The 26,821-nt window shown below is 41.4% G+C and overlaps 1 protein-coding gene across 2 annotated transcripts; it reads right to left on the reverse strand.

Annotated features, from left to right (window-relative positions):
• Window positions 1–8,391: 8,391 nt before the first annotated feature.
• On the reverse strand, window positions 8,392–25,387 carry dhrs7c (dehydrogenase/reductase (SDR family) member 7C). 2 transcript variants are annotated; one of them, XM_012971521.3, is made up of 8 exons: window positions 25,205–25,387; window positions 24,424–24,582; window positions 24,179–24,291; window positions 22,990–23,200; window positions 20,698–20,790; window positions 16,703–16,858; window positions 13,815–13,872; window positions 12,290–13,731 (listed from the first exon to the last, which is right to left on the reverse strand). In XM_012971521.3, exons 2-8 carry the CDS (start codon window positions 24,575–24,577, stop codon window positions 12,402–12,404), a joined length of 2,115 nt encoding a protein of 704 aa, XP_012826975.2. In that variant the 5' UTR covers window positions 24,578–24,582; window positions 25,205–25,387; the 3' UTR covers window positions 12,290–12,401. The 2 variants fall into 2 exon arrangements, with proteins under 2 accessions (NP_001107423.1, XP_012826975.2); NM_001113951.1 differs by lacking the exons at window positions 12,290–13,731; window positions 13,815–13,872 and adding an exon at window positions 8,392–8,622 and having other exon boundaries at window positions 25,205–25,248.
• Between the last annotated feature and the right edge of the window lie 1,434 nt (window positions 25,388–26,821).

A 26,821-nucleotide genomic window follows, 5' to 3' on the forward strand; every position in this document is an offset into this window, starting at 1 on the left:
CGGTGTTAGTGACCCCCCGTTTGAAAGCTGCAAAAACTATAAAGAATAAATAATGAAGTTTAAATGAAAAAATGATTGGAATTAGCCAAGTACTAAAGGTAAACTTAAAGGTGAACCACCCCTTTAACGCATGTGTGGCTGCATGTTAATGGGGAATAGGACTTTGCCCATGTATAGAAGGATTATTATGTATTTAGTGCATATGTTCTTGCTGGAGATTTGTGAATACTGTATATGTTGCAGTATTGTTGGGGGATTAGGTGAGTAGATTCTTGCTGGATCATTGGAAGTTCTGAGCAGTATATGTGTTGCATGAGTACTGGAACATTCTGTGTGTGTGCCACAATTTATGGGGGCCTCAAATGTGTGTTTTTATGCACAATCTCACATCATATAGGGAACGTTGCTTGTCTCTTCGCTCTGAGTAGGTAGCAGGCAGCAAGGGTCCAGAGCAGGGGGCTGATCCATAATGGCTGGGAACATGTACCATATGAAAGACAAAGATTTCTAATGGTCACACTGTTTGTCAGCCTTGGGTATGATGCACAGAGACTAATGTTTGTTTTCATGGGGTTATGAATAAAGCCCATTCTGCTATTCTATCGGCCTATGTAGCCTTATGTCCAAGACTAATGGATTTGCTTATTATGGGCTGATGTATTTGGTGCAAATAATACATTAACCAGACCTGCAGCTGAATGGGAAATAATAAATACACCTCTTTTTCTAGGAGACACCTTTATATCTAGCTGTCCTCACCCATATAGTACTTCATATTACAGTCTAAACCCACTATATAGTAAGTGACTGTAATACCCTAAACTTCAATAACCAACCCATCTCCCTTATCTGCTGGGGCTTTTGCAATGTGTGACATTTCCCTTAGCGGGACAAAAACAACCTGCAAGTGCATGAAATAACAATGAAATATGCCCACTTTTAGCGCATTGCCCACAACTTCTGGGATAGGTATAAGTTCAGTATAAGTACAAAAACATATTAAATAATTACAAAACATGCATTACCTTCCAGTTTGTGCCTGTATGTTACCCAACCACTTAGATTGTAAGCTCTACGGGGCAGGGACCTCCTTCCTACTGTGTCTCATACCCCATGGCACTTATATATATATTTATTGTATTTATTTATTATATCACTTGTCCTCCCTGTAATTGTGTATATTGTAAGATTGTACAGCGCTGCGTACCCTTGTGGCGCTTTATAAATAAAGTTATACATACATAAAATATTTTTTTGAAATACATTTAGACATGTATACAATGTATAACAATACAATACAATGTATATATACAATATATTGTGGGGATTTAGCTCTTTAGGTAGAAGCGGCAGCTCCTTTCACACATGGAAGAGACAGGGACACAAGGATTCCAGCTGAATTCAGGTGTGAGTTTATCTAACACAGCAGGCTTGACAGAAATAAAAGTTCATACAGCTGATATCCCAAATACAACCACAAAGTAGCAGTCTTGCTGAAACTCAAAACTATCATTCCCAGGGGGCACACACAGACACACTTGGGCAGAATAAGCCAATATAGGGAAATGCAGGTTACACTCACAGACTTTTGTAGGATTCCTGTGCTTTCTCAGAAGCAGCTGCACTTCAATCCCTCAGCCTTTAGGGCAGCATACATTAGCTGGGCCTTGCTACTAGGCCATCCAACTCTGGGGATAAATATTCCTCCTGCTCCCAGAGATAAGGCTGATGCCACACGTGGCGTAGGGCTGATTTTTTCGGCAAGCGGAAAAATGCTTGCCGAAAATTCAGCCCTACGCCTGGTACTTTTGCCTGCACCCGAATAAATGGAATACGCTCGGGTGCAGGCACATGTAGCGATATACGCATGAAAACACGAGAGAATGCAAAGTCTTGTGTTTTCATGCGTATATCGGCTACATGTGCCTGCACCCGAGCGTATTCCATTCATTCGGGCTGCTTGCCGAAAAAATCAGCCCTACGCCACGTGTGGCATCAGCTCAACTGTTCCACACTGCCGCTCCAGTGTCTCACCTCTCTCCCAGCCACTCCCCTTGGGGCACCTTTTAACTACAGGTGGGGCTAATCAGCCCTCACAGCTGCACAGGCCCTTCATTTCACAGCCCTTTGTGCTGCTTCATAGAGGATTCTGGGAGGGATATAATTTCCTTCTATCATTTTCCCAACTATGCAACAAAAATGAAAAACAAAGATACTAAATATCAAGAAAATAAATGACAATTTGTATATACAGAATAAAAGATTAAAAAAGAAACATGTTTACAAGATATCTAGAAAATAAATACATATATATATATATATATATAATGTCAAACATGTAGCTATCTTTAATACAAAATATAATAATGAAATGCAATACATGTATGTAGAAACAAAATACAAGGTTGGAGAAGAGAAGCTCAGACGGGGGCAATACAGAGCAGCCGGCTGTAGGGTACCATTCTGTGGGAAATAGAATGTATTTATGTAACACTTTCACACTGACAGGGAAGTTTATAACTGACACCCGTGGGTGTATTTCTCAGGGGCCAGATTGTCAGATTGCTTATAACTGATGCTTGTGTTCTGAGGTTTTGTTTATTTTAAACTATCAAAGGGACTGTTGTAGACAATGGTATCTAATAATCTGTGTATTTTTCTGTGTTTTTTCTGTTTTCCATTTAAACTGCTATCTGGGGGCTCACAGTTCGCAGCAAGCAAACAGTTGTTGTTTAGTGGGTTACACCAGAAGACAAAGATACGGATCAGACAGTAATATTACCAGTTAAATAACAAGGAAAGGCTTGATTACTGATGTGAATGATTATAATCACTAATCTCTGACCCCAGGCTGCTCAACTTTGCTGAAAACTGCTTTTGCTCAGGGTACTATTGTAGGGAACACTGTGCCGCTATCTTGTTCCAACTCCTGCAATCCTTGCTGCTGCCTAGCCACTGAACATGTATAGTAGAGCAACATCACGGCTAAAGGTGCCCATACACGATCGCGAGGTTGCCAAGCGAGTGGATCTTCTCACAATATCCCCACCTACGGGTGGGCGATATCAGGAAAATGCAGGCTAATTCGATTGTTTGGGGCCAAACGATCGAATTCTAAGGGCGGCAATGGCACAGTCGGTTCGGGGACCGCATCAACGAGCCGATAGGGTCCCCGATCCTACTAAATCTTTTAACCTGCCCGATTAATATCTGGCCAATTTCAGGCCAGATATTGGTCTGGCATGGCTGTCGTTTCTGCCCCTACACGGGCCGATTGTAGCTGCCGATATCGGTCCCTTGGACCGATTTGTGTATGGCCACCTTTAGTAAATAAAAGTTTTTCCTCTGTTGCCCCTTTGCACAACAAATGTAGCAGTGAGGTTCATGGTTACTGAAAGCAAGATGGTGACACTACAGTAATACCCCAATGAATTTTTCAGCCATTAGCACTGGCCTGTGGTCACTAGAGTGTGCCCAACATATTGTCACTTTAAGCCTTTTTCTTCTCCTTTAATATTGGATCCTCACAGTCAGTGTGGCTGCTGGTATCACTAACCCAGGAAGATGGGCAGCCACTTAGTTGGCAAGCTTCTCAACCAGGAGTGTAAAAATTGGGATGTTCTTGGCAGCTCATTAGTGTAGTGGGTGGATATGGTTATGAACATCTTCCCAAATGATTGGGGCACCCCAAAGATGATATTGCTGGGTGCCTTATGGCATCTCCTGTGACTCTGGTGGGCAGCACAGGGGAGGCAGGTTGGTAGATGCATCTAGTAGCAAGTTGCAGTGATATAGCTGGGATAGGATAAGACTATCATAGTCTGTGGAATCAATATGTATATATTTGCACCTTTACTATATACTGTAAGCCCACATAAGTAAATAAGCTCATGTTAAAGAGAGGTGTAATTGTGCATTACAATACACTAGTCTATATCAGATTTAACAAAAGTAAGCTTTGGGCTCCCTTAAACTGCATTGCAGACGACATGCTGGTACATAATGAGCATTCACTTTGTGGTGAGAGTGCGAGCGAGCTTTAATGAGCAGAGTGTACAAAGGTGCCACCGCACTAGGAGCTCATCTAATTGTATCCCCTTTATGTGCAAGGCTTTACTAGTGGCTACACAAACAGGGTTTCCTGTTTTCTTGCCTTTAACAACATCTCTTTCAGTGTGGGTTTTTGCAATTGTTATTTACATTTCAAAAAATATACTGTTAAAACCCCCAAGTGGGTTTAGAGAGTGTGGAGGACTGTGCCTGTCAGGGGAGCTTTCGATTAGCGTCACCGCTTCAGTTTTGTAATGGGTAGAAAAGGTTAGCAAACACGCACTGTGTATACCGCTGCAAGTATTTGGGTGCCCTTAATGTCCAATGCCAAGTCTTTAATAACACAAATATCTTTATTTAGCAGTATAATAATTGAGCAGTCTTGCTTTAAAGGGCTCTTGGGGAATACGTAGTGGGGGGCGGGGGGGGGGGTGCTTACAGCAATGGGGCTGGGCAAGATACCAGTAAATGTTGTGCTCAGCCAAGCAGATAGGTTTGGGAAATAGTTTCTGGAGCAAACAAACTGTTTCATATTAATGTACTGAAAATACTATTTTCCTAATTTATAAAGTTTACTTGGGGACTCATTTTTTGTCACATTGGGCATCAGGTACCTGTGCTAGAATTTAACTGCTTTCTGATTTTTGCTTGTGGTTTTGCCTTCTGTGTGTAGGTTTTGCTGGGGCTCACACTTCCCCTGATTCACTGAATACAATTCTCAGGACTAGGGCCTCTGTTGAATTTCCCTGCTTGTTTCCCATGACTCATCTGATTTCTGTTGTACCAATAATGCTGCAAAAACCTGAATATTGTTCTGGTTATAGCACTGTGTATTTTAATGCACAGATAAGTCACCAGTTGGATTCCACAGGCAAGTATAATAAGGAAAATTACCTTACTCAATGTTCATTACTAAATTACCTTACTCAGTGTTCATTACTAAATTACCTTACTCAGTGTTCATTACTAAATTACCTTACTCAGTGTTCATTACTAAATTACCTTGTTCATGACTATGATCCCCATACAGATGTTGCACAGGTCCATCCTAGGGCAGAATTAAATACCAGGAGGAAGCATGTAGGTATGTTGTTGAGGCCTGCTTAGCCCTTTCCAGGTTGAAGTCAGGACCATGGAAAAAGCAGAGTTTAATCAAGGGAAGAATAGTCCAATACACAGTATTCAAAGGTTTAAGAGTCACTAAGTTGAGTTCGGGCACAGGACAGAGCAACAATCAGAGTAGTTAAAAATTTAGGCAGGAGAGTCAGGAACCAGAGGATCAATCAGGAAAAGTAATCTAGATTGCACCCAGGAACTTGCAAGGTAAGTACTACATTCAGGCGTTGAACCCGGGTCCCCAGCATCTGTTTATTTAGAATTTCGGTGCAGAAGCGCGATGCAATGATGTCACATGGCGGTACGTTGCTATGCGATGTGCCGACATGATGTTGCAACCATAACCGGAGCACTCCTGATACAATACTTCAGGCACATGTACAGTGCATCTATCACTATATCCCATCATGTCCCTCCATGACAAACTGTCTGCACTTTTCCCTCTTTACAGGAGACACAATAAATGGTGATTCCAACACTTACTCCAATGGAGGTGACTTCTTTTGCTAAGTTAATTCTAGGTCACTCATTGTGCGCCATGGACCTGACCAGAAGTCACTTCATGTTGAAATGACTTGGCATTAGGGTTGCACCCTCTGCCGGCTTTCTTTGCTGGGCAGGGGTAACATCATGGGGGGAAGAGGGCGTGGAAGAGGTAGGGCCGTGATGTCACGGGGTGGAGAAGAGGCGGGCCATGATGTCACAGGGTGGGGAAGAGGCGGGCCGTGATGTCACGGGGTGGGGAAGAGGCGGGCCGTGATGTCAAGGGGTGGGGAAGAGGCGGGCCGTGATGTCACAGGGTGGGGAAGAGGCGGGCCGTGATGTCACGGGGTGGGGAAGAGGCGGGCCGTGATGTCACGGGGTGGGGAAGAGGCGGGCCATGGTGTCACGGGGTGGGGCTATGACATGGCGAATGGTCAGTGTTAGTGAGTCCTGCCCGGTTTTCCTAATTTGGAAACCATGCAGCAGGTTTTGACCCAGACAGCCCTTCCGAAAACCAGACAGGTGGCAACTATAAGTAGCCACATTTAGGATTTGTTTTTATTGATTAGATACAAGCTACAGTTGTGTAGATACTGTATGTATCAGTTATGTACTTTGTTTTTCCGTTATTTCATTTCACAATGAATGTTAATGCCCATGCAAAGTGCAATTTCAGCCACAATTTGCCATGTTTTTTTTTACCCATGATGCAGTGTTTTTTTTCCTATAAAAGCATAATTGTGGTCACACTCTGGATTGTGTCTAATGGAGTTGCACCCTATGCATTAAAACAAATGCAATAGCCTTTTTATCTGTGAATTGTGCACAATTTTAGAGCATTTGCCATTTAAAATGGCATTAGTGTGTTCTCTGCACCTTTTGGTACAACCCTCTACAGGAACCCTGGAATAACCACCAAGTTCTTGATGGCAATAAGCTCCAGGTTCCAGAGTGGTGTCAATGCATAAGTAGGCGCACTTGGAAGTGCCTTCAGTTAATAGTTTCCCCACGTGGATCATTTACATTTGTTTTAGAGGGGGCACCCTTGCTTTTTTTTCCAATGTGTCCCTAAATATTTTTTTTTATAAGTGTCTCTTTTGCCACTGGTCTTCTTGTCCCATCTAGTTTGGTACTGGGCAGAACTTTTTCAGCCATTTTCTGTACCGTACATTCCTACACCTTATTAGGCACAGGGAATTCCTGGGAAAAAGAAATAAAATGGTAGCTCTGAACTCTGCAGAACATGTCCCGGGCCTGACCCAGAGTAGTGATCAATCGGGGGGATGTATAACACAGATTGGCACCTCCCTTTCCAGTGAATTTGGTTTATTTATTGATTCAATCTGCTCCCTCTTTACTGTAGCTTTCTTGAAGCTGCAGTGCTGGCTCCCGGCCAGGCGTTGGAGCTATAGAGTGCTGTATGATTAAAAATTAGTTAAAAAATAAAGTGTGTTCTTACAATACTTATAGCTAGTTATTAAGAAATGTGTGTGGTTTTAATTTTCTCTTACACTGAACAGAGCAACATTGCGAAATTGAAAGTAAAGTCATGTTCTACTTCCTGGTTTGTACAACCACAAAATCCCTATTCCACTGAGAAGCCCTCTGCTTATATCTATAATATACCCTTCATCTCCTCTGTTTATTCTCTTGACTAATCTTACTTTCTAAATCTAGAAGTGTTTTCTGCATATGTCCTTTACGTACGTACCTATTCTCATTCTTTCTTCTCACCTTCTTTTGCCAGTGACCCAATTATGCCATACAGACAAATGACTTTGCTTAGCCAAAGAGGCAAGTAAAGGCTACACTCGGGCTAATAAGAGCTATTGACCTATATACGGGGCTCTCCCTACAGCCGACTGTACTGGACTGAGGGGCCAAGCAATTGGATCAGTGTCGGACTGGGGTGTCTGGGGCCCACCAAGGCTGTCACCTCCGGCCCCCCACCCCAGATGCGAACTCTTCAATCCACCTCAATGTTCTTCTTGTACTTGCGTCCCATTAGGTGGTGAGGGAGGAGGGCCTAAGTTGCCAGCAGGGATCTGGCCTGGGTTTTTGGGGCACACAAGCCAGGGCCCCCACTGGGTTTATTCCCTAGTCTGCCCAGTCTGACCCTGTCTGTATTGGATCAACCTAATTTGGCCCAGTAAGTGGACTCCCAAATTGGACTAAGATTTTTAGGTTTATGGCCAACTTAAGGTGCCTGGCAGGGCTCTATGATGCAGCCGACTCTTGAAACTCTTGCTGTATTGTGGTGCCTCCTTTACTTGCCTCCCACCAATGCATATAGAATATTTAACAATTTCTGCAGCAATAAGCAAGCTATTTTGTAGCGGTCATTGACTCTCATATAATACTTGGAGCGAATGCAAGCAAGCATCTGCCAAAGCGGTGTATTTATATTCAGTCTTTCCTATTGTGTTAGGAAAGTAGCCTGTCTCACCCGGCATACTGTGTATCAAACATAAAATAGTGATGATTTTGGCATGGGCAGTAAGACAGATATACCTATAAGTGAAGCATAAGGATAAAGCCCAAATGGAACCCAAATATGCAAGTCAATAAAAGCTAAAGGGGTAGCAGATGGGCCTTCCCAATCTTGAGGCTAGTCTGCCCTTTGCTATACACTGCTTTTCCTGCAGGTCTATACATTATAAACCCAATAATTACAAGTATGACTTAAACTAACCTCCCTAAACAAGTTCATATTCTGCTTCAGCCAACTATATATATATTTTGTTTAGCATTTAGAAAATGTCATTTATTTTTCTTCTTCCACAAAGTGCTTTTCTTTCACCCCAGTAGCGACAACTGCAAAAAACAGTTCTGGCAGAAAGGTCCGGATGTAAACAGCTGCCCTGGGGATGGGATTAGCCATAAACACCTCTTGTTTCTTCCTGCTTACTGTACTTAGAACCTCTTCTGCCACTTCCACAGGGTGGGCACCATAGGACAGTTTCCTGAAAAAGACTTTGGAGTACATAGACGTGTCAAAATTCCTATTACTACATACAGACAGACATAATCCATAATTACTGTTTATGTTCCTTTTTTCTATTAAGATTACTTTTATTTTACAGAAAATAAAAATATAGCTTCTTGCCGGCATAGTAGATGTTCGGAGCCTATTTCTTATTTATAATTACAGTATGAGGGTAGACAGTACAGTATGGGGGTACAGCTTATTGTGTGCCCAGAACATTCCTTCTCTGTATATTTGTATTTATACATATGGGTAGGAGGTGCCATAGTGTTTCCCTTAGACAGTACAGTATGGGGGTACAGCTTATTGTGTGCCCAGAACATTCCTTCTCTGTATATTTGTATTTATACATATGGGTAGGAGGTGCCATAGTGTTTCCCTTAGACAGTACAGTATGGGGGTACAGCTTATTGTGTGCCCAGAACATTCCTTCTCTGTATATTTGTATTTATACATATGGGTAGGAGGTGCCATAGTGTTCCCTTAGACAGTACAGTATGGGGGTACAGCTTATTGTGTGCCCAGAACATTCCTTCTCTGTATATTTGTATTTATACATATGGGTAGGAGGTGCCATAGTGTTCCCTTAGACAGTACAGTATGGGGGTACAGCTTATTGTGTGCCCAGAACATTCCTTCTCTGTATATTTGTATTTATACATATGGGTAGGGGGTGCCATAGTGTTTCCCTTAGACAGTACAGTATGGGGGTACAGCTTATTGTGTGCCCAGAACATTCCTTCTCTGTATATTTGTATTTATACATATGGGTAGGGGGTGCCATAGTGTTTCCCTTAGACAGTACAGTATGGGGGTACAGCTTATTGTGTGCCCAGAACATTCCTTCTCTGTATATTTGTATTTATACATATGGGTAGGGGGTGCCATAGTGTTTCCCTTAGACAGTACAGTATGGGGTACAGCTTATTGTGTGCCCAGAACATTCCTTCTCTGTATATTTGTATTTATACATATGGGTAGGGGGTGCCATAGTGTTTCCCTTAGACAGTACAGTATGGGGGTACAGCTTATTGTGTGCCCAGAACATTCCTTCTCTGTATATTTGTATTTATACATATGGGTAGGAGGTGCCATAGTGTTTCCCTTAGACAGTACAGTATGAGGGTAAAGCTTCAGTCTAAGTATGGAATAATTATGGATTAAAATGATCATTCTCATTCTCAGACAGCCAAAACAACATAAGGTTTCTACATAAGCTTGAGGAGGAAAAAACCATCTGACTAATAAGATTTAGAAGACTGGAAGATGAATACTGTGCAACAAAAACAGACCTGACATTTAGTTTGTAGCAACAACAAATACTCAATAGAAGATCGGTACCTGCTGCTCAAAAAGTGTTTATCATTGTGGTTTACGGGTGACAGACACTGAGAATGATTTTCCTGTGTGCGGAGGAATTATTCAGTGCGTAGGTCTGGCAGCAGCTACTCATAGGCAAGAGACACCCAGTCAACCTTCAAGCAGTCCTGCGACTGTGCTTTATTCATAACACAACTTCACTTAGTCACAGCAGTACTAATTCACTCCACAGCTCATCGGATATCTCTAGTGCTCAGACTGTTTCCCATTAGAAAGATCAGTTATATACAGAATAGCATCACAAGCAGCATAGTCATGTGTATATCCATCTGCTCTATTAGGCTAGTGGCACACAATTCTTAAAGGAGAAGGAAAGGCTAGTAAAGAGTTAATCTCAAGCTGCAGGCATACCTTCAGTTCTCTCAATAGTGCCCTTAAAGGAGAAAACTCAGTAGGTTTATCAGAAAGGTCTATGTAAATACAGCCATAAGCACTCACAGAAACGCTGCACTCTGGCAAAAGATTTGTTGTGTCTGTTTTCCTGTGCCAGAGACACGCAGCTCTCTCCCCTCTCCCCTTTCCTGCTCCCCCCTTCCTCAACAATGCTAAGAACTCACTCCCCCCTTAGGAATGTGGATATGAGCCAATCAGCAGGAAGCTAACTAACTGAGCATGTACACTAGTCTGGGTGTCAGTGCAGGAGTGAGGCATTATGGGAACTCTCTTTACACAGCTTCTGATCTTCTGAACGGGAGAAATATGGGGAGACTCAAGGGCACTATTGAGACAACTGAAGGTATGCCTGCAGCTTGAGATTAACTCTTTATTAGCCTTTCCTTCTCCTTTAAATCTCCCTATATTTCTCCCGTTCAGATGATCAGAAGCCAAACAGGAAGAAAAAAAGCTGAGCTGTGTAAAGAACGTTCCCATAATGCCTCACTCCTGCACCAAAACCCAGACCGGTGTACATGCTCAGTTAGACTATGAGTCAGCTTCCTTCTGATTGGCCCAGATCCACATTCCTAAGGGGGGGAGTGAGTTCTTAGCATTCTTGAGTGAGGGGGGAGCAGGAGAGGAGAGAGCTGTGTCTCTGGCACAGGAAAATAGACGCAACAAATCTTTTGACAGAGAAGTCAGTGCAGCGTTTCTGTGAGTGCTTATGGCTGTATTTACATAGACCTTTCTGATAAAGCTACTGAGTTTTTACCTTTCCTTCTCATTTAAGTTTGCAATAATAAGCACAGAATCACAGTTCACACCAGCGAAGACAATGTGACACTAACCTTCAACATCACTCCTACATCCCCCATTGCTGAGAGGTGAGAGATCAGCGATATACCCCCATTGACAGGAGAGCCAAATGAACCTAAAACCCCAGACAACAGCAAGGGGGCGTTGTCTAACTCAAGGAATTGGTGATCCACTCTTCTGTTGATTATGGATTCCCAGTAAACCCGCTCCATGTTTATGTGGTAAATGAGCACTATAATCTCCTGAGAAAGATAGTTCCCCAACAGGAACTTGAGGAGATCGTTACGGTCTTGGTGGCTTTCTGTTCCAGCAAGTTAGGAGGTGGAAACTTCAAGATGAGACTGCTTTCACCAGGTGATTGAAGAACCCCCCTAAATGTTTCTTGTACCAAAGCTACATTAGGCACCATTATAGGGGCTTACGATCGGCCTAGAGTTGTCAAAACTCATTAAGATCTTTAATCTTCGACATCAGATTCTTCGATATAGTCAATTGTTAGCCAAGTGTGTCAAAAACTGTCATTAGTTGGAATGGCAACGAGTGGTCTTGTCCACTAAAGGAGACTTCAGTGATTAATGCCTTCAGAAGCAATATAAGTTGAATCCATTTTGAACACTAAGGGGCACATTTAATAAGCAATTATGCGATAAAGTCGGATTTTTTCTTACTTCTAGATAATTTCAAGATTTACAAGTGGGGTTTCACCTGAACCCAATTTTTTTGTTATTATTCCCAGAAAAAATTAAGAGTTTTTCAAAAATAACTCCCATAATTTGTGATTTATAAATGTTTAGTTAACTTTTTTTGTAAAATAAAAATATTTGATCTGTCGAGTACCATTGAGTCCTATAGAATAGTAGAGGAATAGAATAATCAGTGACAGCCTGTCCCTAAGGGACAACTTAATCCCTCATTGTTATTAGTTTCACCCAATTTCAAAGGGGAACTTAATCCCCTCATTGTTTTCAGTTTCAAACCTTTCAAGGGGAAGTTAACCCATCATTATTTTCAGTTTCATCCAGTTTTAAATGAAAGTTAAACAATTCCAAGAATGAGCGCCAATGCTCCTAAAATGGCTTGCTAAAGCTTAATCATTGCATTTTTTTTCTGTTTCCAAAATCCAAAAGGTAAACTGCTTTAGGGAATTTTGTCAGCACATCATTCTTAAAAAAGTAGCTCCACTTTAGCCTTGCATCTACATGCTGGCTTGATCTCTTTTCAATGATTTGAAGCAAGAGAATCTAGGCAAACCATCCTTGACTCCTGGTCTTCTTGTAAAAGTGCTCTGGCCTCCACGCCAGGAAGAGGGCCTATTAGAAAGCCTCCCGGGATGATAGAAATGAGTATATCTGCCATATTTGTTGTCTCTGGTGATGTTCTGGAGGTATCGAAACCATTTTTTGCTTTTGCCCGTAAGACAGAACCTATTTCCTCTGGAAGTTTTTCTAATGATCTCATCTAACTTTGCTCCAAACAGAAGGCCACCTGTAAATGGCAGTTTGCATATGTCTTCTATTAAAGCACCTTTGGCTGAGCAGGCCCTTAGCCAAAGTCTTCTTCTAGCCACTACTGAGAGGACTATGTGCTGGGCTATCAGCCTGACTAGGTCAAGTGAGGCTTCTGAGAGGAACTCTGTAGCCAATTTTAGCTCATCCATGGCTTCCAATAGTCTACATCGCTTTACACCGCTAACTACTGCATATTCAAGGTGTTTTAGCCATATTTTCATTGCCCTTGAGACAGAGGTCATGGCTATAGCGGGTCGGAAAGAAGCTAAACCTGCCTGATATGATCTTTTCAAGGCTGAGTCTATCATGCGCTCCATAGTATCTTTAAAAGATATGCTGTCTTCAACCAGATTTACTGTTTTAACCACAATTTTCAGTATCGCTTCATCAACCTTGGGAACTTCCCAAGCTAGTATATTCGTTGTGTCAAGGGGATACATACGTGTAAATTTTGGAGAAATAAACACACTCTTTTCCGGTCTTTTCCATTCTGTGATGATCAAATCCTTCACAACCGGATGAAAAGGAAACATTTGAGCTTTTTGAAACTTTTTACCAAAAATCTTATGTGCCTTTTCTTTTGACAGTGTTCGGGGGCTGAACGCCAAAGCTTTCCTTACTGCCTTAACCAAGTGGTCAATAAGCTTTAAGTCAAAGCCCGACGCCATTGCTTGGTTCTCATTCAATTCATCCAAAATATTCCCAGTATCACTCACATTCTCCTCTTCAAAAGACAAATATAATGGAGGTAAACATTTAAGAAGTCCCTTAAGTTTAGCAGTGGAGGAAAACAATATTCTCGAGAGCACCACTTTTATCCAAAGAAGAAAGTCTTTCATATGATCAAGGGTTGTAGACCACGCTTGGTCTGAAATGAGAACACTCTTCAAACAATCCTTATTAACGTTCTTCAGTCCAACCCTTTGCACTTCTAGCCTTTCACAAGCATGGCAAGACTTCCATATTGCATTGGCCTTCTCTTGCACATTACAAGTAGGCGCTCCATGAGCTGCGGTACTGAAAAGAGAGGCAAGAATCCATAAGACACCAGAAGTGGCATCTCATGTTTTGTTTTTTTCTATGTAACCATTTAAGCTCACCCTTGGCCTCTAGATGCGACACAGGCAGGGCTTTCCATGGCCACACGATAGAAAATCCCTGCAAGGACAGAATAACAAAGCCCTTATTCCATAATCCATTTTACAGCAACAAGGGGGAAAAGAGAAGGGAGATGTTCTTGCATCTTTCTGCCCAGAACCAACAGCAAGTAAGCCAAGAAGAAGCTGGAACTGTATAGACACCAACAGAAAGGTTAAACGAGCCAAGGTACATGCAGACTCAAGTTCCCTGGACACTAACAACAGAGCAAGAGAGGGGTTGGCAAGTGGCAGCAGAACAGCAAAGCCCAAAGCAGGCAGTGAGTTTTCAACCATGGCAACAATGTATTTAACTTTACCAGATGAACATCAGGCCTTGTAACATGGCTCTCTTTAGTCCACATACTTAAGAAGGATTTCTTAAGAAAGAATTAATAAAAAAAATCCAGCATAGGTTCAGGCAAAAAGAAGCCCTAACAGTTAAAACAGAGGAAAATACAAAAAAAATGTTTGTATCTAAACCAAATTAAGGGTGCATTGAGCTAAAATTGAGTTATGGGAAAAATCCCATGATGCCTGCAGATCTGATGGCTGAAGAAGATGGATGAATTCACATCAATATCCATAAAATACATTTTTGATTCAAGCACGATAAAAATGACTGGATCTTTTTCCAGAATCGAATGATGTTACATTTCCCCAGTACCTAACTGTGCTCTTCATTGACAACATCCTACCAAAACATAGCCTCATTTTATAATATTTATCTTAGAGTTGGGCCATGGAACGCTTGATGAACAGTCCTCCCAAGCTTTTGAGACAATGAAATCTCCTGCCAGAAAGGACACTTAGATAATGTAATCTATCAGTTATTCATAAAGTGGAACCCACAATGCTTCAGGAACTGTGGTATCTTGGGGGATAAGCAGCCTCTCTGTTGCCTGTTCTCTGAGGAAGGTGGTAAAAGACCTATGGATTAAATTTCCTAGGCTGCTCTCCACAATGCTGCAATCAAACATTTGCTGCCAGATGGAACCAAGCTGTTCTAACCACTGGCAAAGGAGAAGAGCAATCTTGGCACTTTTGATAATACCTGGATTCTGTGGGTAAAAAGCACTGGGACTCATTTATAAACACTGGGCAAATTTGTAATTAGGCAGTAACCCATAGCATGGCCGGAACTATGGGTAGGCAGAAGAGGCACCTGCCTAGGGCGCAACAGTGAGGGGGCGCTAGGAAGGTTCCTCTGTTGCCACCCCTAGTCCGGGATCTCTTACTCCGAGATTTGATTTTGGCGTTCCCTCCCTGCACGCCGCACTCTCCCCTCTACGGGGGGGGGGGGGGGGAAGCAGTGGGGGAGAGGTGACCGGCCGGGTCACCTAGGGCACTCGGCGGACTTGGCCCACCTCTGACCCATAGCAACCAAACTGTGATTAGATTTTTCTAGCCAGCTAAAGCAGAACAATAAAAGCAAACGTCTGATTGGTTGCCATGGGTTATTGCCCAGGTGCAAATTTGCCCAGTTTTTATTAATGAACCCCAAGTGTCTGATTAACTTAAGTATGTAACTCATTAGTATGTTATGTGGGCCAGATTGCAAGTGGTACAAGCTTTCAGGCAGACCGCAAGAGAGTCTTGTCTTGTCGTAAAGTGGCTATCCTGCTGCAAATGGGCCCCAGGATAATTGCTGATTCAGACTTACACAGGGCATTTTGTTTACTATGGGAAGGATAGAATCTTTTATGGAAGCAAAGTGGGCAAATCCTCTGTACCTGTGTGTCCTAGTTGCCCAACACCACTTGAACAGTGTACATTACTGCCTGATAAGGTAAAGAAAATGTCTCTCTCGTTAAAGAGACATCCATAGACATCATTATCATATCCCGTGCATGGGATTAATGCTTTGTTTAACCAGTTAAAAGCATAGGGAACATGCCTGCTGCACATATTGCATTTGTTTGGAGAATGAGAAAGTTGTTTAGCAAAGTGACTCAAAAAGCACCCATTTAACAAATATCTGGGAATTAATTGCAACAATATGCAGCACAAATAGCAGAACAGTCTGTTAATTTTAAAAGGATTGTTCACCTTTCGATTAACTTTTACTATGATGTAGGCATTGATATTCTGAGCCAATTTGCAATTGGTTTTTCATTTTTTTTTTTCAGTTATTTAACGTTTTGCTCCGCAGCTCTACAGTTTGGAATTGCAGAAGTCATCTGTTTGCTGGGGTCTTGTTTTCCTTAGCAACCAGGCAGTGGGTTAAATGAAAGACTGGAATATGGATAGGAGAGGGGCTAAACAGAAAGACAAGTTATAAAAAGTAACAATATTAATAAATTTGTAAGCGCACAGTGTAATCATTTTTGGCTGTAGGGGTCGGTGACCCCCATTTAAAAGCTGGAAATATGTAGAAGTGAAAGGCAAATAGTTTAAAAACTATAAAAAAAAATAAATAACTAAAACCAATTGCAAAGTTGCTAGTTACAGGACATTCTGTAACATACTAAAGGTTAATGTAAAGGTGAACCACCCCTGTAATCACAATAAAACAAACCGTTCTGCTTTACAATAATTATCTATATACAAGTGGGAATTTTCTTGTTTATGTCTCTAGTACAATATTAAGGCATATATTCCACTCAAATGCATCAATGCAGATTTACAAGCAAGGACTATGGCAGTTTCTGTTGATACATACAAATAGGCAGGGGACATCATATTGTATGGTCCAAGGAAAACAATATGGTAGCTTCCGTCTATATGTATAAATACAATTATACAGAGACTTAATTAACACTGGCTGTAGCTATTGGTTGTGAGAGCTTGGGGGCCTCTGTAACCCCACTACTTACACACGTGGCTCCTGTAGAAGGGCAGTTTTCACTTACATTTCCAGATGGAGGCCTCCCAGTTTCCTGGCTGGGGCTGAACATGATAGGAGCGGATAAATGTAGGGCTAACGGTGCTCACAGAGACATCAAACTCTTCTACTTCAGCCCGGAGGCAGTCAAAGAAGCCCTGAATGGCATGCTTGGAGGCTGCGTCTGTCGGAACAGAAATGCAAGAAAGCCGGCAGTATTTACTAAACGATGCATATGCACAAAGACCGGGCCTTAATGTGTAGCAGCCAATCATTCTGCCTGAATTTGTCAGATGGTATTGCCAAATCAGGGCAGGCACAAAACTCCTAAAGATAAGGAACTACTCATATTAACAACCATTATAGGCTCCACCCATTTATCTATCATTTGTATATGGACATGGTATAATTAAATCAGTGAAGGCAAAGTGCCTAGATATGAGCCCTTATTTTATTGAGAAAACAGAGGCTTACAAAACATTTTTCATACTTGTTTTATGTAAATAAGGGTGATTAAAGGGCAAGGCAACTCTAACAAAGGACGTGGCCTAATATTATCCCCCCAGGCCCCCCTATATTTTCTCTTCTTGTTAATCTCAGTTAGAAAATGCAGTGATTGGCACCCTTTTTCCCATCTTGGGCACATCATTTCCACAAGTGATATAGAAACCTTTCAGTTAGCTTTTAGTATGATATAGAGAGTGATATTCTGAGACAATTTGCAATTGGTCTTCATTTTTTATTATTTGTAGTTTTTTAGTTATTTCACTTTTTGTTCAGCAGCTCTGCAGTTTGGAGTTTCAGCAGCTGTTTGGTTGCTAGGGTCCAAATTACCTTAGCAACCAGGGAGTGGTTTGAATGAGAGACTGGTATATGAACAGAAGAGGGCCTACGTTGAAAAATAAGATATACAAAGTAACAATAACAATAAAACTGGAGCCTCACAGACCAATAGTTTTTTGACCCCCATTTTAAAGCTAGAAAGAGTCAGAAGGCAAATAATTAAAAAAACTATAAATAATAAAGACTAATTGAAAAGTTACTATAAGGTAACTTAAAGCTGAACTACCCCTTTAATAGGCTTAATTACTACACAATACGCAGTGCTGTAATAGGCTTTACAATCAGAGAGAAGTTTTTTATGTTAAATTAATAACATTTAACTGAAATAGTATTTAAAGAACTCCCTCTAGATTACCTACAAGTAGTAACAATGCTTCATCTCCACATAGGGATTAATCAGGGACAAAAATTGCAAACTGCAACCATTTTTCCCGCTGTAGCGCTTTGTAAAAGTTCATTGTGAGAGATACTTCCCCTTTAGGTATAATTCCTATATTGCCACTAGATGGCACAATTGGAAAAGTAATATCCTTCTGTTCTAACGGCTTTAGACCGATAAATATTGCACTGCACAAAACAAAAACAGCCAAAAATATGGGGCTGAGCAATCACCCCACCCCAAAACTAAACAGGGAGATTGCAACATAAAATACAGAACTCATGTGTTCCGAGGGGGTGTCACTGGCACTTTAAATCCAGTGCTGTTTAATAACATACACAATCAGTCATCCAATAAAGTACATACTATGTAATTCAGATTTAACTGAGCTCATATTGAAGCCCTCTGTGCCTTTACATGGCTGCACGAGAAGCTTTCACAAACAGTGCAGAGATATTGCTCTTTCCTTTGGGGACAAGTAATTACAGACGCTCAGGTTTTTTGGGGTTGGTCGGAATGTTTTTTCCACGCTTTTTTATAAGGAGTTTAGTCATCCCGGGACCTTTGCACAGACCGCTCAGGTAAACATTTCTGCAATTGGAGCTAAATGTCTCTTGGCTTCCCTAGGCTAACCGGTGCGCCCCGGGCAGAAATGCCCCACTGGGAGAAATCCGCTAAATATGATCCAATTAACCACTTAGCCTCTTGCTAAATCTGATCCTCGTATGCTCCTGGCCAATTTAAAACTCAGGCCTCTTCTATCCAGCACTGTGCTTGGTATTCCCCATCTCTTTCCTGATTGGTGCATAGGCCTACTGGGGGAATTTAATAAAATTCATTAACGGAAACAATTACGCTCGTTCGCAATGTAATATTTTTTATTAGACTTTTATTGCATTGCGACTTTTATTTGCATATTGCAAATGTCTAAGAGGTGCTTGAAGATGGCGTTAATTTTAACAGAAGAAGAGGGACTTTTTCATTAAGAAGTTTTATTACATACACTGCGTACTTAAGCAAACTAAAAACAAATTGTAATTGAATTTTCTTATCTCTTATAATACATGATTATGAGTTCCCTGTATAACTCAGCCTGCAGCCTTGTGCCTTTATATGGGCACAGAACCCCTCAGTGACTGCTAATATCCTTATCATTTACAGTAGGGGGTACATTATCCCTTATAATACATGAGTGATACTCAGAGTTCCCTGTATAACTCAGCCTGCAGCCTTGTGCCTTTATATGGGGGGCACAGAACCCCTCAGTGACTGCTAATATCCTTATCATTTACAGTAGGGGGTACATTATCCCTTATAATGCATGAGTGATACTCAGAGTTCCCTGTATAACTCAGCCTGCAGCCTTGTGCCTTTATATGGGGGGCACAGAACCCCTCAGTGACTGCTAATATCCTTATCATTTACAGTAGGGGGTACATTATCCTTATAATGCATGAGTGATACTCAGTGACTGCTAATATCCTTATCATTTACAGTAGGGGGTACATTATCCCTTATAATACATGAGTGATACTCAGAGTTCCCTGTATAACTCAGCCTGCAACCTTGTGCCTTTATATGGGCACAGAACCCCTCAGTGACTGCTAATATCCTTATCATTTACAGTAGGGGGTACATTATCCCTTATAATACATGAGTGATACTCAGAGTTCCCTGTATAACTCAGCCTGCAGCCTTGTGCCTTTATATGGGCACAGAACCCCTCAGTGACTGCTAATATCCTTATCATTTACAGTAGGGGGTACATTATCCCTTATAATACATGAGTGATACTCAGAGTTCCCTGTATAACTCAGCCTGCAGCCTTGTACCTTTATATGGGCACAGAACCCCTCAGTGACTGCTAATATCCTTATCATTTACAGTAGGGGTACATTATCCCTTATAATACATGAGTGATACTCAGAGTTCCCTGTATAACTCAGCCTGCAGCCTTGTGCCTTTATATGGTATGTTGGGGTTCACTGCTGCCCCTTGAAGATGAATGGTGTTTGTTGATATTCCTATTTTTCTATCTTTAAAATTTAATAGGATCTGACAAATAAATGTTGCATTAAGTGGAAATGGTTGGGTAGAGCTTTGTGTCCCTGTTACAGGCTTTTGAGTAGTGGGTCAGTTGTGACTGCGCATTCAATTGCCCACAAACCTCAGATTCTTGCTGGGCCCATGTGAGCACTTGAAAGTCGCCACTCGAAACCGCATTCCAGTTAATGGGGCACTCAGCATTATTGCTCTGAATGTTTGCAGTGTTCCCTCTGCAACCTGTCGCTAATTATTTGCTCTTAAAGGGGTAGTTTCCCTCTAGATTAGCTTTTAGTATGGTGTGATATTGTGAGACAATTTGCAATTGGTCTTCATTTTTTAATTTTTGTTGTTTTTCAGTTACTTTGTTTTGATCACTAGCTCTCTAGCTCTCAGTCATATGGTTGCCAGGGTCTTATTTTCCTTAGCAACCAGGCAGTGATGTGTGTTCAACACTGAAATAAGCATAGGAGGGGGACAGAATTGGACGGTAAGTAATAAAAAGTGACCATAACAATAAAATTGTAGCTTTACAGAGCAATATTTTTTGTCTGTCGGGGTCAGAGGGGGAAAGAGGTTGAAGAGGTAGGAAAATACCACAAAAACTATGAAGTTGCTAGGAATAGAACATTCTATAACATGCTGAAAGTAAACATAAAGGTGCACCACCCCTTTAGTAATAATCCTAGTAATATTTTAGGAATAATGATAAAAATATAACAGCATGCAAAGAATCCCCTGAATGACACTATACTTACATGCTGCCCGAAATGGCACTCCTATCTTCCCCTGAATGGTATTCACCAGAACAATTTGTCCCGTTCGCCTTGAAATCATATGGGGAAGGATGGCTGTGAAAATAAACAAGAGTGCAATGGCCGTGCCGTTAGATGGGAAATGCAAGATATTGTTACTGTCTCTATGAGCAGGGCAGGGCCTTTATAGCTGGGGGATTGCACCTTGGGTGATTGGGGGGAGAGACCAACCTTTCCTATCATTCTCATTTGATCTCTGGACTCCCTGATTGCTTAACTAGGCCAAACATGGCCCCCATTGATCAGGGAGTTGGGCAGATTTTAGTTATTCAGGTATGGGATCCCTTATCCGGAAACCCGTTATCCAGAAAGCTACAAATTACGGAAAGCCCGTCTCCCATAGACTCCTTTTTAATCAAATAATTCAGAATTTTAAAACTGATTTCCTTTTTCTCTGTAATAATAAAACAGTACCTGTACTTGATCCCAACTAAGATATAATTACCCCTTATTGGGGGCAGAACAGCCCTTATTGGGTTTATTTAATGGTTAAATGATTCCCCTTTTCTCTGGTAATAATAAACAAGTACCTGTACTTGAATCACCAACTAAGATATAATTACCCCTTATTGGGGCAACAGCCCTATTGGGTTTATTACTAAGATATAATTACCCCTTATTGGGGCAGAACAGCCCTATTGGGTTTATTTCATGGTTAAATGATTCCCTTTTCTCTGTAATAATAAAACAGTACCTGTACTTGATCCCAACTAAGATATAATTACCCCTTATTGGGGCAGAACAGCCCTATTGGGTTTATTTAATGGTTAAATGATTCCCTTTTCTCTGTAATAATAAAACAGTACCTGTACTTGATCCCAACTAAGATATAATTACCCCTTATTGGGGGCAGAACAGCCCTATTGGGTTTATTTAATGGTTAAATGATTCCCTTTTCTCTGTAATAATAAAACGGTACCTCGTAATTGATCCCAACTAAGATGTATATAATCATTATTTGGTGCAAAACAATCCTGTTGAGTTTAATTAATATTTTATTGATTTTTTAGTAGACTTAAGGTATGGAGATCCAAATTACAGAAAGTAGCCCCTTATCCGGAAAACCCCAGGTCCCGAACATTCTGGATAACGGGTCCTATACCTGTACTATCTGACCATCTGGGCATGTATGGCTACTTGGGGGCCTTCATACTGATTATTCTGCCATCTTTATTGTTTGTAATTGGGTGTTTTCTTTTTGTCTATTTCCCTAAGCTGAAAGCATATCAATAACATGTGCCGGAGTTGCTGCTGTTGTAAAATAAACCCACTATATATTTACTTTCAGCCTTTTTTGCAAATGCTTGTTGGGAAGCGTTTCTGGCAGGGAATCCGGGCAGCTTGATTACATTTGACATAAAATTATACAACAGCGCATTAAACTAATGGAAAAAGCCAGCCTGCTGTCATTACTGTATACAGTACCGTTTTTTTTTGGTTCCATTAAAAAATGTCCTAATTTACTGTAAATCATTTTCAGATGCAAATATGTTATTTGTGTGTAATCCCTCTTGGGCCTATGGCAGATGGGACATGTTTCAGATGCCAGTGAAGTACCCACGCACCTTTTATTTATTAGTGGCAACCCTAGTCCTGCCTGTATCAAATAAATAGGCCTTTTTGCCTCAACCCAATAGCAGTCGTACCTATTCTGTCCTCCCGTTCCTTGCTCCCCCTATAGCCGGCTATACGCGCACCGATATAATTGTACAAAACAACATTTTCGGACCATGTGTGGGCCACTAATTTTCATACCATGGCGATTGGTCATTTAGCCATTTGGACAGGTTAGAAAATTTTGGTTGGATAAGGATAAAATCTGTGCATGTATTGTGTATCTGCCGATACCCTTGGGGGGCCTACAATGCATTTCCGGGAAGTCACTTTCGTACGATTGGTTCTGCCAACTATTTCATGTTCCTCAGATTTGTTGTTTTTAGGGTTTTATCGTACAATTTCAGTCTCAATGTTAGTTTTAGATCCTTGCATTTAAATGTATGACAATATCTGAATGTTGGGCGGAAGACACTAAATTAGTCCAAAACCTGTCCTGACAGTCCAGTTTCCTCTCCTCCTTAGTACTTAAAGGAGAAGGAAAGGCTAATAAAGAGTTAATCTCAAGCTGCAGGCATACCTTCAGTTCTCTCAATAGTGCCCTTAAGTCTCCCCATATTTCTCCCGCCCAGATGATCAGAAGCCAAACAGGAAGTTAAAAATTCCCATATAGGAGCGTACCTTTAACTAACGTAATGGGACCAAAATAATTGGCGTCCATGATCTTTTTATCCAGTTCCAACGATACGCTTTGCAGGGGTCCCTTCATTTTCATGCTGGCGTTGTTAATTAATACATCCACGCAGCCATAGCAATCCTGGATCTCCTTGCCCATAGCTTCCATGTTGTTTATGTCACTGATATCAAGAAGAACCAGTTTGGGAGTAAATGTCTATGGGGGAAAATAAGTCACATTATTAGAAAAAAAAATCTTTACTCTTAGCTTCAAATTGCTGATTATTTGGCCCTGCCCCTTCCCACACAGACCAGGCCCACTTCCCACCCAGACCATGCCCCCTTCCCACCCAGACCATGCCCCCTTCCCGCCCAGACCATGCCCCCTTCCTGCCCAGACCATGCCACCTTCCCGCCCAGACCATGCCACCTTCCTGCCCAGACCATGCCCTCTACCCGCCCAGACCATGCCCCCTTCCCGCCCAGACCATGCCCCCTTTCCGCCCTGACTATGCCCCCTTCCCGCCCAGACCATGCCTTCTACCCGCCCAGACCATGCCCCCTTCCCGCCCAGACCATGCCCCCTTCCCGCTCTGACCATGCCCCCTTCCCGCCCTGACCATGCCCCCTTCCCACCCTGACCATGCCCCCTTCTGGCCCTGACCATGCCCCCTTCCCGCCCAGACCATGCCCCCTTCCCGCCCAGACCATGCCCCATTCCGGCCCAAACCACGCCCCCTTCCTGCCCAGACCATGCCCCCTTCCCGCCCAAACCATGCCCCCTTCCTGCCAGGACCATGCCCCCTTCCCACCAAAACCATGCCCCCTTCCTGCCCAGACCATGCCCTTTTCTGCCCAGACTATACTCCCTGCTCTGCTCCCACTAGGGATATACTTTAATCTGAAGTGATTCCTGAATAATCCAGGAAAGAGCAGAAATCCAAACAGCATGTGGGTCTCAGCATTAATATTTCACCTAAACATTAATCATTAGCTCCCTGTTGGCTCTGGCACTGGTACAAGGGATAATCACAGAGCTGATCCGTCTGTGGTCCATGATTATCCGCATTCAGCAGGGAGTGAGCTCATAGGAAACAGGAATGTTTGAAACTGTAACAAAGAGACATATAACTATATACTGTATATACCCAATGTCATTTTCATTGTAGGCATAACTTTCCCTTTAAGTACATACCACACTAGGGTCTGCCACGCTGATTAGAGCATCATGCAGCGCCTCTAATTTCTCCCAGGTTTTACCGCAGAGAACCAGCCTTGCTCCCGCCGAGTGAAACACTCTGGAACATTCTGGAAGAGCAAAAAGCATGGAATTCTGTTGAACTAACATTCCAATATATTGATTTTAGGCCTGTTGGACCCATGGTGGCTGCTGTATGACCTGTGTGTGACAGAGGCGCTACAGTAGGTAGAACAACTTACCTTTCCCTAATCCGGAAATGGCGTCGGTGATTACAACAACTTTGTTTTTAAGTGCCGATCTGGACATTAGCCGTACAACTTCCCTGTATATATAGACTATACCGCTGATTCCCAAGATAAGGAGGGGTACAATGAGGAACGTTAGGAACCCCATTTTAGCTGAAATAAAAGAAACAGAAAGACGTGCATTAGTATTCCGCAACCAGCAAACTGCTTAGGCAGCCAATGAAATGCAGTGTACAGCATATTAACTTTGCATCATACAGATGGTTGCACATAACCTCTAATCTTCACTTGTTACTTGTATTTTGGCAACAGCCGGAGGGCCCCAGAAATAGTAACCAAAGCAAGCACCGTAGTTCAGTCTGAATAGAAAAATTCTTCCTAAATATTCTTCAAAAGAGAAAGCTGCTCCTGAAGCCCTGTTGCAATGCATGTGTAACGACAGATCCACACTGAGACAAACTGACCCTTTGCACTGATAAAAATACAGCTTTAGATTTAGAATAGGTTCTGCAGCAGGCACAGGCACAAATAGGGTTTGAACGTTAGACATCTTTGAGCATATTTAAAAATTACTTTTATTTTTTTTATAAAACATCCCTTAGAAAATAAAGGTTAATTACTAAACATCAGAGAGACTGTAAGTTCCAGCCTTTTGGGAGTAATGTATTGTATTAGTGTATTTAGTGCAGAAGAGAGAAATCCCGGTTCATCAGTAGATACACAGATACATGCCATCAGATTGCTTTATATGAAACACAAGTGGGAAGTTACTTACTGGTGATTTCTGCAGAGGAAAGATTTTGGTGAGGGAAAAGCCGATTAAAGTTACATTCAGTCCTCGTTCTACCCCTCCGATCTTCTCAGCTTTGACCACTTAAGTCAAAAGTGCTATTCTTAGGCTTCAGCTGTGGGAAGCTTTAAATTTAGCTATTAGGCAGGATCCAGCCCGACACGTGATCCCACAGGGTGATTAGGTTTCCATTGACTTTGTGAAGGCCGGTAACAGCGTTTGCTTAGAATCTGCAGGAACCCATAGTGCTGGGGCCTTCAGGCACACAGGGGTTCCACAGCAATACCTACTGTCACTATGGCAGGGATACATAGATAGATTAGATGTATAGATTATATATAAAGATTAGATTTGATTAGATAGATAGATAGATAGATAGATAGATAGATAGATAGATAGATAGATAGATAGATATGATAGAGAGAGAGAGAGAGATTAGATAGAGATGATAGAGAGATTGAAAAGATAGATAGATAGATAGATAGATAGATAGATAGATAGATAGATAGATAGATAGATAGATAGATGATAGATAGATAGATAGATAGAGAGATTGAACAGATAGATAGATAGATAGATAGATAGATAGATAGATAAAGATATATAGATGGATAGAAAGAGAGATATAGATAGAGAGCTATAGATCAAGAGAGATAGATAGAAAGAGAGAGAGAGATTAGATAGATATTGATGATAGAGAGATTGATTAGATAGAAAGAGAGATAGATAGATAGATAGATAGAGATGAGAGAGATAGATAGATAGATATGATAAATAAATAGATAGATAGATAGATAGATAGATAGATAGATGGATATATAGATAGAGATGATAGATAGATAGATGGATAGATATAGATGGATAGAAATAGAGAGATATAGATAGAGATAGATTAAAAAAGAATTTAGATAGAGAGAGAGAGAGAGAGAGATGATAGCTAGATAGATAGATAGATAGATATAGATAGATACAGAGATAGTTATAGATATAGAGATATATAGATAGATAGAGATATATAGATATAGATAAATAAAAGATATAGACAGATAAAAAGAGAGAGAGATAGATATATAGATTTTTTTCCAGAATTGGATACCTGTGGATTTATCAGTAACAGTTATATAAAGAACAAAACTATAACTAAACTGCCCCCCTAATAAATAATGATTGCTAGTCCCCTCCTACATGTAGTGGCATGGGTGTGTCTGTAAGGGGGGGGCGGCTAATGGTTTCTTTAGGAGTTTCCCTAAGAGTTCTGTGCCCTGTACCTTTATATGGCCATGCCATTTGCCCTACAGTTCCTTTATGGAATCTCAGGGGCCCCATTCTTCTGGGTTTCAAAGTATTTTAGGACCACAGACAACAGTGGCACGGAGCAATGCTAGTGACTTTTAAGTCAATAGAAAACTTCTGTATCCATCAGCTGTACTGTGATTGGCTGCAACTTATGTTTCTGCCTTGTTCCCTGCGACTTTTCTGATTAAAATAATCTTTTTTTTTTTTTATTTAAATAAGAGCTATTTTTATAATCCAATTTTCTTTTTATTAAGTGTTCAGAATCCCGCACAGAAACACGTCCTTCTTTTCATCTTATTTCAAAGC

This window comes from Xenopus tropicalis, chromosome 10 (assembly GCF_000004195.4).
Source record: "Xenopus tropicalis strain Nigerian chromosome 10, UCB_Xtro_10.0, whole genome shotgun sequence".
NCBI classification, from domain to species: Eukaryota; Metazoa; Chordata; class Amphibia; order Anura; family Pipidae; genus Xenopus; species Xenopus tropicalis.